At 59.0% G+C, this 9957-nt stretch overlaps 1 protein-coding gene across 5 annotated transcripts in view; it reads left to right on the forward strand.

Moving 5' to 3' along the window:
* MRS2 (MRS2, magnesium transporter) overlaps positions 1-8635 on the forward strand; it is a 12082-nt gene extending 3447 nt beyond the window's left edge. The window contains exons 1-11 of one of the 5 annotated variants that reach the window (XM_023747291.1): positions 1718-1742; positions 1988-2061; positions 2364-2400; positions 3510-3622; positions 3917-4090; positions 4783-4913; positions 5260-5376; positions 6098-6250; positions 6383-6500; positions 7238-7351; positions 7833-8635. In XM_023747291.1, coding sequence (XP_023603059.1) covers positions 1993-2061; positions 2364-2400; positions 3510-3622; positions 3917-4090; positions 4783-4913; positions 5260-5376; positions 6098-6250; positions 6383-6500; positions 7238-7351; positions 7833-7943 — 1137 coding nt within the window. In that variant the 5' untranslated portion in view covers positions 1718-1742; positions 1988-1992 and the 3' untranslated portion in view covers positions 7944-8635. The other 4 variants (XM_006106469.3, XM_014448447.2, XM_023747293.1 and 1 more) reach the window with 4 other exon arrangements.
* Positions 8636-9957: the final 1322 nt, after the last annotated feature.

Below are 9957 nucleotides of genomic sequence, written 5' to 3' on the forward strand. Positions count from 1 at the left end.
TAGGAGACCCCCCCCGACCCCCCCCGGCAACCAAAGAGGGGCTATCTCCCCAGGGACCAAAATAAGAAAGGGAAAATAAACCCCCCCCCCCCGAGAAACCACATAGAGAAAACCAGGGGGGGTTTTCCCAGTTTTTTTGGGGGGGGGCTGACAAAACCCGGCGAGATAAGTTCGTCTAGGACCGGAGCAATTCCGGGAGGCGCTCACGGGCCCTCCGTAGAGGAGAGGGGGCGCCCATACACCCGCGCACGGCCGGGCCCCCCCCTGCCAGTACGCCCCCGCCCGCAGCCCCCGGACGCCCGCGGTGACCTTGGAGCTCCTGGCCGCCCGTCCTTCTTCGGAGTCCCTGAGCAGGAGCTCCGGCCGGAAGCGCCCCGGGGCACCCTTGGTTTTTGGAATCCAGCGTCGCCCTTACTCCCTCGTGACAGCTGAGAAGTCAGGATCGGGCCCCCGCCGCCTGAAATACTTGGATAAGTGTCCTCCTCGCGAGCGCCGTTCCGCTTGTCCCGGGGAACGGGGTGAGGCGCCCGGAGGAGACTTGGAGGCAAGAACCGCGCCGAGCAAGGGCGGACTGTGGTTTCAAGTGCGGCCGACCGCCGGCGGGTCGGTGCGGCCGGAGAAGGGACCGGAGCGGTGCGTCTTCGCCGGATGATGAAGCGCGACGATCGCTGGCATTTCCACCAACCGGAGGGCGCGGTGCTCAGGTGGCCGAGCAGCCCGCGGCCTTGAAGCGTCCGGCTTCCCCATTCGCGCTGCCGGCAGATGCGGTTCTCGGCTGCGCTCCCAACGCAACCCGAAACCCGGCGCCTCCACCTCCTTCCCCGCCACGCTCCCCGGGTTCAGGTCTTATTATTATTATTTTGTTTATAATTTAATAGTCAGAGGTCTCTTTTTTAAAAATTCTCACCCAAGGACATTTTTTCCATTGATTTCTAGAGAGGGTGGGGGGTGGGAGAGAGACATCGATTGGTTGCCTCTTGCTCGCACCCCTCCCAGGGCTGGGGAACCTACAGCTGAGGTCCCTGCACTTGACTGGGACTTGAACCCCCGCCCGGCCTGCAGGCCCACCTCTGAGCACTGAGCCAAAGCAGCCAGGCCCGTCTGGTGTTCTAGGGCAAACACTGAGATGCAGAATCTCCGCCCTGGGAAATGCTGACCCTTAAAATTCGGTCTGCACTTTGCAAATGGGCAACAACAGGCCTGGGGGCTGAGAAACGACAGCATCGTAGATTGTAGACCTTGTAGACCGAGTGTAAGTGGGAGGAGGGGATCCGAGCTGAGCGTCCCCTTGGGAAGCATCGGATAATGGGAAGTGTTTTCCCACCTCCCCCGCTCCCCTCGGGTCCATGGCTTTGAACAGTGCTTTTTGTTAGATGCTGAATGGACCAGGTGAGACTTCAGAGCTCCCGTCAGCGCAGTCCAGTCACACGGTTTAAAGTGATTTTCAAGTAGCGTTGCCTTCATTCCAGTTCCGTTGGCTATTTTGCACGTAGCAACAATAAAGTGTGTCTGTGGAAAAGAAGTTAATACAAGGAAGTCAAGTCTGTAGGTTTCCTAGTGTGTAGGTCAAGCAATCCACCCTGATCCTGGAATGCTGAGAGGTCCGGGGCACTTGGGACCTGCTTCCTAAAATACACCTCCCGATACCATGCGCATGAGGAGCCTTTTAAATTATGCAGAAAAGATGGGCCTTTCCTTTTCGTCTCAACACCGAGTTGAACATTTGTTCATCCAGCTCTGAGGTGATTAGGAAGGACGGTGGTGGGAATCCACCATAATTCTGCCTCACCGAAGCCGTCTTAAAACCTTTCCCCCTTAAACCGAACATAAGCACCTGCAAACTGCACACATGAGTGTTTCTTCTCCTCCAGGAAAAGATTTTAAAAAATAGCAGAATAGTCTGCAGACCACGTTCTCTGAGAGTTGTCTCTCGGCCACATGTGACAGCCAGTCGTGTGCTGATGGAATTCTCTCATTCATTCTTCAGGTGAAATGCACCTGCTGAGAACGTCCGATGTCACTCAGGCCACGCTCGCCAGCGTAGCCCCCGTGTTTACTGTGGTGAGTACGTGCCGGGCGCCCGGTAACTTGCAGAGAGCACTTCTCCTGCGTCGCCTCTGGTCCTGGGGCTGTGCTCAGCCAGTGGGACTTCACTGCCGACTCCAGAGCCCCGGCTCAGCTTGTCCAGCAAAGGAAAAGGGAGTCTTAACCCTTCACTCAGAACCGACTTTAACCCAAACAAGGGCAGTGGGGTTCCCATGTGTATTTCAGTGTTTGTGGGATATCATAGTACCATATGGTATGATACCAGAGCGTTTACTGATTTGGGAGAAAAAATATTTTTTTTTATTATCTCTCTTCAGACAAAATTTGACAAAGGAGGAAATGTGACGTCTTTTGGTGAGTATCTTCAAGTTTCTTCTGCATCGTCTCTTTTTAGTCATTGAATGCATGAGTCTGACAGAAATCAAGGAATGGCAGGCGGTGCTGTGAACGGAGCACCCTTAGCGTGGATGGGTGCGTGCAGGGAGCGGTCTTTGTGCAGCGTGTCCATCAGTCCTCATTGGGGCTGCGGTGCCTGGACTGTCCTCAGGGCCACTCGTGCTCTGCCCGGACGTTAAAGGCACAGAAACACTCTTCCCTCCATCTCTTCTTCACTCCTGGTCCACAGCCATGCCCCCTGCGTTCTGGGTGAGGCGGAGTCACGGACCTCCACCAACAGTGGGTGACAGGAGACGAGGGGCGGGTGGGCGCTGGGCTCTGCTGGTCACTCTGTTTCTAAAGTGAAACAGATCCCTTCACGGTCTGACCTCGGAGGCAGGCTCAGGTCTCCCATGCACCCCTCCCATGACCCCCTCCTGCTGTTACTGAGGTCCTCGGGAACATTTCGGGGTTTTTGCTCAGTAGCTCCTTCGAAGGCTGTTCTGCCTGGAGCGCTGCCACACCTGTGGTTCGACTGGACAGGTGCAGACAGTAGTGTCTCCAGTACCACTGCTTGGGACTTGTCACCCATTCTGCTTCCTCTTGGGGAATAAATTGAGTTTTCAGGCAGAGTCTAGTCTGAGGACGGACTTTTTCTCGTTTTGTGTTAGTCCAAGAAGAAAGAAAATTGAACCTCTCTCTTCCCAGATTTAAAATATCGAAGGTGATAAGGGAGTGAGAAATAACAGAGCCTGCAGGTCCTGCTAAACAAAGGTGCCGTGCTAGCGCCGGAAGAGGCTGAGTCCCTCTGACAGGCGCGTGGTTTTATTTCCGCCCCCGGGAGCGCCTGCGCCAGAAAGACTTCATGAAGGGGGGAAGGAGGAGGAAGAATACTAGAGTCAGACTAGCTTTAGCCTGAGTGTGTCCTTGAGGTAAAAACAGGCATTTAAAACACTCCTGTTATCTTTGGTTTCTGGTAATAACAAAACTATCTTGATGGTGGTGGGAGGGTGCTCTGATAGGAAGACTAAGCTCTTTGCTGGATTAGACCAGCCACTTTTTTTTTCTTGAAAACATTTCTTTTTCAGAAAGGAAGAAAACGGACTTATATCAAGAATTAGGTCTTCAGGCCAGAGATCTGCGGTTCCAGCACCTCATGAGCATCACCACCAGAAACAACAGGATCATCCTGAGAATGGAGGTGAGGGTCCCTCCCAGCGCCGTCAGCCACGGGTTAAAGTGATTCTGGAACAAACGCAGCTCTGAGACACGGGGAGGGAAGCATGTGGCAAAACAAAGTCAGCCGACATTTAATTGTGTAGATGGCATGTACGTGGGTGTTCACTGTATACTTTTTCTGTATAAAAATTTTCATAAAATGTTGGAAGAGGTGTAAAGAAACCACCCTCTAGGCTTTATATCACTGACAGTGGCACAGGCTCCTTCTGTGTTGCTCTCCTAGCATAACTCGCTGTCACGCCCTCTCTCCCCGCAGTACCTGAAAGCGGTGATCACCCCCGAGTGTCTCCTGATCCTGGATTATCGTCACTTAAACCTGGAGCAGTGGCTGTTCCGGGAGCTCCCCGCGCAGCTGGCCGGAGAGGGCCAGCTGGTCACGTACCCTCTGCCCTTCGAGTTCAGAGCCATGGAGGCACTCCTGCAGTACCGGGTAAGCCCGTCCGTGCCGCCGCCTGCATTGGTCCTGGCCCACATGCCGTCGAGGAGGAAGACACGTTAGCAGGCCAGGACAGCGCAGGCGAGGGCACGGAGAGGAGCTGCCGAGGATGGGGCACAGCTGCCTGGTGGGAGGCGCATCTGCTGGAATGTGTGCCGTCAGTCTCACTGCTGTTCCCGCTGCAGGGGTGGGTCCCAGCACCCTAGCCGCTGGCACACCTGTCTCTGTGCACCCGCCAGACACCCGCCATGCCGCGGGGCCTGAATAAGAACAGCACTTCTGACTTCACACTGATTTATTTTTAAGTCCAAGTTATGTTTTAGTTTTCAAAGAGTTTTGTTCATAGGAGTTTGGACTGTACTCTGTTTACAAAGAGCAGAAGTATTTGCCAAATGGAAGTTCGAGTTGTAACCACGGAAGGGCGGATTTCCTTCCACTTAATCGATCCTCCCGCCTTTCGTGACAGGAGTTAGTCCCCCTCAGGTGCGAGCCTGGGAACAGCATGTGCCTGGTCCTCTGTCCCCAACAGACGGTGTTAGGGTCGCCTGGGACAGCCGTGCCTGCAGGCTGCACTCTGCAGCGTTACCCGCTGCCCCAGCTGTTCCAGACGGTGTCTGATCCCAGGGTTCACTGGCCCTGAGCATTCTGAAAAGGTTGGATTCTCATGCGAGGTCGTGTTGCTCTAGATCAGCAAGCTGCAGGGGAAGCTGCGCCTGCTGGAGCCCCGGATCCTCGACACGTTGGAGGCGTTAGTGGACCCCAAACACTCCTCTGTGGACAGAAGCAAACTGCACATCCTGCTGCAAAATGGCAAAAGGTGAGCAGGTGTCCGGCCCTTCCCTGTCCTGGTTCAGTGACGCGTGTAGCCTCAGCCCAGACACAGAATCCATGGGGTCATCACTGGTCTTTAAGTGCCAGCCAGTGCTGCTGCTGGTGGTGACTTCCTGTCGGGGCGCCGAGTGGAGGGAAGGGTGATGGGGCAGGAAGGCTGCATCCGGCTCTGTCGGGCCCTGCTTGGGGGCTCAGTTCTCGGTCTGCGTGTAGAAGGCAGAGCACCGCTGACAATCCCTGTCCACCGCCTGTGTGCGAGGGGGGCACTGTCCCCATGGTGACACGGGTCCGTAGTCCATGGCGCCATCATGCCTGTGCACCTGCCCTTCCAGCCTGTCCGAGCTGGAGACGGACGTTCGGATGTTCAAGGAGGCGATCCTGGAGATCCTGGACGACGAGGAGCGGCTGGAGGAGCTCTGCCTCAGCAAGTGGAGCGACCCCGAGGTCTTGTGAGTGGCCTTCCTGCCCCGGACTCCCAGGCCGAGCTCCTTCTTCTCGGGCACTTAGCCTCCCTCGGGGGCACTGGGCCATCCCTCGGGCTCGGAGCTTGGGGCTCATGCACTCGGTGTTCCACTGTCGTCTGTAGACCAGGGTCAGAAACTCACACAGACGCTTTGTAATGTGCACAGAGGACGGGCTGCAGGCTTAAGCGTCACCTCTCTCCCATAAGGAGGCTGAGATGACAAGAGCTGGGCCCAGCAAGGCCTAGCAGCAGAAACGGGGACACGCTGTCGCCCTTCGCTTGTGTCCTGGGCGGGTCCCCTCTGCCGGGCGGCAGTGTGGGTGGTGGAGCTCTGCCCCGCCTCCTGGGGGCGGACCCCTGTGTCGCATCCTCATCACATCGCTCTGTGCGGGGCCAGGCCTGGGGCAGGGATCTCTGTGCCTTCGTGTTCGGCCTGTGGTTTTGGTCACTGGTTTGTACTAACTTGTACCAGTCCGTCCGCGTCACACGTCTGGACGTCGCTGTCACGGGTAGTGGGGCTCCCTCCCTGTGCAGCAGGGCCTGTGCGGGGACTTCCCTGTGTGGTGCTCGGGGTCAGGGGATGGCCCTCAGACGGGCCGTGACAGACAGGGCAGGCGAGTGGGCTCGCTGGGAGCGGCGTCATGTGCTCACGCGGGGGTTGGGTGTGTGGCGCGTGGGCGCTGCTTACGTGGCGCTTGTGATTGGAGTGAGCAGAGCAGCGCGGGCATCGACCACGCGGAGGAGATGGAGCTGCTGCTGGAGAACTGCCACCGGCTGGCCGAGGACCTGGCGCACGCGGCCCGCGAGCTGCGGGCGCTGATCGACGACTCGCAGAGCGTCATCTTCCTCAACCTGGACAGGTGGGCGCGGCGGACGGGCTGCTCAGGGAGAGGTGCGCCTGCCGCGGCGTGGGCCTGGCTCCGGGGGGCGGGGCAGTGCCTGCAGCCCCGGGGGCCCTGGCCGTGGGCCGGCTGACTGACGCTGTCCCGCAGCCACCGCAACGTCATGATGCGGCTGAACCTGCAGCTGACCATGGGCACCTTCTCGCTCTCGCTCTTCGGCCTGATCGGAGTTGCCTTTGGAATGAATTTGGAATCGTCCCTTGAGGAGGTGAGGGTGTTGTTTCAGTGAGCCAGGGGTGGTTTTTTCATGCTTTGAAGGTCCGTTTTTAAAATAGACTTTAAAAATATAGTCTTCACTGTCCACTCCCCTCGGGACAGGAAATGTGTCCTCTGGCCCGTCCACAGCCAGGCAGGCTCCAGACCTTGTCTCCATGGCACAGACAGCAGGCTTCCTGCTTCTCAGACGGAGTCACGCTGGCCGTGCGGGAGGCAGGCAGCGCCCTGGTCAGCGGCACAGCGTGTGGCTCAGCCGTCACAGCTCTGAAAGTGGGCGTGATTGTTCCCACTTCACAGATGAGAACAGTGAGGCCCAGAAAACGTCAGTGACTTGCCCAGGGCAGAGCTAGAGAGTCACAGTCGCATTTGAACCCAGAGACCTGCAGTCCCTCTGCTCTGCGCCTGGCATAGGAACGTGGTGTGGTGCTGGCCGAGCTCAGCTCGTCCCTGTCAGACTCCTGGGCATGAACCCGACCCTGCGCTCAGCACGCTCGGGCGCGGGTTCTGTGTCCTGGCGAGTCCAACGGGCCGTGTCTCTGGCCTCCAGCCTGCGCTGCCCATGGTCTCCATCGGAACCCCTGTTCACCTTGAAAAGTGGTCGTTACGAGACATGAACCTGAGGCCACTCCGGCCTCCAGCTGTTCAGTAGCCCTGGATGCCCTCAAGGTCAACACCAGACGAACCTCCCCCAGGGCCTTCGTGATCCACACGCACGCTGCTCTCTTCCAGGACCACAGGGTGTTCTGGCTGATCACCGGGATCATGTTCATGGGCAGTGGCCTGATCTGGAGGCGGCTGCTGTCCTTCCTCGGGCGGCAGCTAGAGGCTCCTATGCCTCCGATGGTATGTAGTGCGGGTCCCAGCCGGAGGCCGAGCGGTCACAGCCATGGCTGTCACGCCACAGCCCGTGTGGGTCAGGCAGACTCCTTGACCCTGAGCGGTTATTTAATGCCTCAAAGCCACTCGGTTCCCCACCGCCAGGCACGTCAGCACCACCTGCCTCGCGGGGTTAGGGGAGCTGAGTAAGATAATTTGTGTGAAGCACTTAGGAGCTGCCCAGAACACGGAGAACTGCTTGCTGGGGGGTTGGGGGGGGGGCGTGGGGACAAGCGTTACAGCCCAGGAGATGGCAGTGGCCCTGCCGCGGCTTCATTACAAAACGGAAACGCAGGAGCCAGCACTGTCACCGGGAAAAGAGAGGTTACCGCCCCCTTCTCCTGTCCCACGTGACACACTGGTCCATGGCGGGTCCCCTCAGCGGTGACGGGATGGCCTTCCTTGTAAGAAAGACACCACTAACACGCCACTTGCCTGCTTTGCTCAGATGGCCTCCTTACCTAGGAAGACCCTGCGGGCAGACGGACGGCTGGACACGAAGCCCAGCCTCAGGCCGGACGGGCTGGGGTCCAGCAGGAGCGTCCTCACACCCCGGTGAGCGCGGCTCGCACGGCAGTCGCTGGTGAGACCGAGCCAAGCACAGAGCTACGTTGTCGTCCGAGGAAGGCCCGGCGAGCGAGCGACCGACGAGGACGTGACCGCGCTTTCAGGGCTCTGAGGAGACCACGGGCTTCTTGGTCAGAGGCCAGGACTCTGCTCTGCAGCCTGCAGAGCTGCCCTTACAGCCGGAGGCCGGCAGGAGCTGACTGAACCGCGGCTGCGGCCTGGACCTGACTTCATGCGCATCGAGGAAAGGTGTGTCCAGCAGCCGTGGTGCTGAGACGGCCCGTCCGAGAACAGCCTGCTCAGCGGCCGAGGGCTGGCAGCGCCCGCCAGCCTTACACTCCGCAGTCCGTGCTGGGAGCCGCTGGCAGCGCCCGCCAGCCTCACACTCCGCAGTCCGTGCTGGGAGCCGCTGGGAGTGCACACCAGCCTCACACTCCACAGTCCGTGCTGGGAGCCGCTGGCAGCGCACACCAGGCTTACACTCCGCAGTCCGTGCTGGGAGCCGCTGGCAGCGCCCGCCAGCCTTACACTCCGCAGTCCGTGCTGGGAGCCGCTGGCAGCGCACATCAGGCTTACACTCCACAGTCCGTGCTGGGAGCCGCTGGCAGCGCCTTAGTTTCTTCCATTCGCTCCCTTCATAGATGGTGAATAAAACGGGGGCACGATCCTCTCACGTCAGCTTTATGTGGATTCCAGTTCATCAAGATTTCAGCTTTCAACCCCAAACTGCTCTGTTTGCTTGGCTGCAACTATGCCTTTGGAAGTAGAGCTGAAAAGAGTTTCCTCAGTTCCTGGCTCTTAGCTGGTTCCTGGTGGGGGTGGGGGTGGGGCACCCCCAGGCTGCAGGCGGGGAGACGCCTAGCTCTGCCTTCCCCTTCGCTTTCAACCAGAGCTCGGGTCAGAGCAGTGGCTGATGGCTGTTCGCCTCAGAGCTGCCGTCCTTGACGCCCCACCTTTCCTGTTTCTGGAGGTTCAAGGCAGGGGTCCCCCGGCCCTAACATTAGCCCCAGGCCTCGACGACTATACCCTAACCCTAACCCTGACCTTCGGTTTGTGCCCTAGCCCTCTGCCCAGAGCTTAAGGCAGCCACCCACGCACCTCTGTCTCCTCCCCTCCCCCCACAGCCCAGCCTCGGGCTCACGAGGACAGAGAGGCTCCCTGGGCTCTAGGGAGAGTCCGCCTCACCCCTCAGGTCCCACCTTCCCTTGGCCTGAGCCAACATTCACCCACATGCCAGTGCCCGGGGGGAGGCGACCTCGAGCCTCCCCCACCCGCTCCAGCCTTCCCAGGTCCCCACGTTTTTAGCGATTCCCGGGACCTGCCTGGGTGGGTGTTTAAAACGCACTTCCTAGGGCACAACCCCCGATCTTCTGGAGGCCAGCATAAGCCACCACCAGGGAGACCAGATCCCCAGGGCGGGCTCAGCTGACCCCTCCTGTGTCCCTCAAAACAGTCACAGGCTTCACCCTCTTCTCCACCTGCAGCCCTGTGCCGGCCGTCTCTGAGCTCCTCCGCTGAGCCGCTCAGCTCCTTGTGCCTTAACCATTCCCTAACCCTCACCCCAGCCCTAAGCCTGACCATAGCCTTGCCCTAGCCCTGACCATACCCCTTAACCCTAGCCCTGAGCCTAATCATAGCCTTACCCTAGCCCTAACCATACCCCTAACTCTCACCCCAGCCCTAAGCCTAACCATAGCCTTACCCTCACCCAAGCCCTAAGCCTAACCATAGCCTTGCCCTAGCCCTAACCATACCCCTTAATCCTAGCCCTGAGCCTAACCATAGCCTTGCCCTAGCCCTAACCATACCCCCTAACCCTAGCCCTGAGCCTAATCATAGCCTTGCCCTATCCCTAACCATACCCCTCATCCAGAGCAGCCCTGCAGGCAGCGCGGGCGGGCGTCACAAAGGCACCCCGTGCTCTGGGCCCCGGCTCCGGAGGACACTGTGGGAGGCGGCGGCTCGGACCCCTGTACGGGGCTTGGCGATTGGAATAAAACTGCTGT

The sequence above is a fragment of the Myotis lucifugus genome, unplaced genomic scaffold (genome assembly GCF_000147115.1).
Source record: "Myotis lucifugus unplaced genomic scaffold, Myoluc2.0 scaffold_832, whole genome shotgun sequence".
Lineage (NCBI taxonomy): Eukaryota > Metazoa > Chordata > Mammalia > Chiroptera > Vespertilionidae > Myotis > Myotis lucifugus.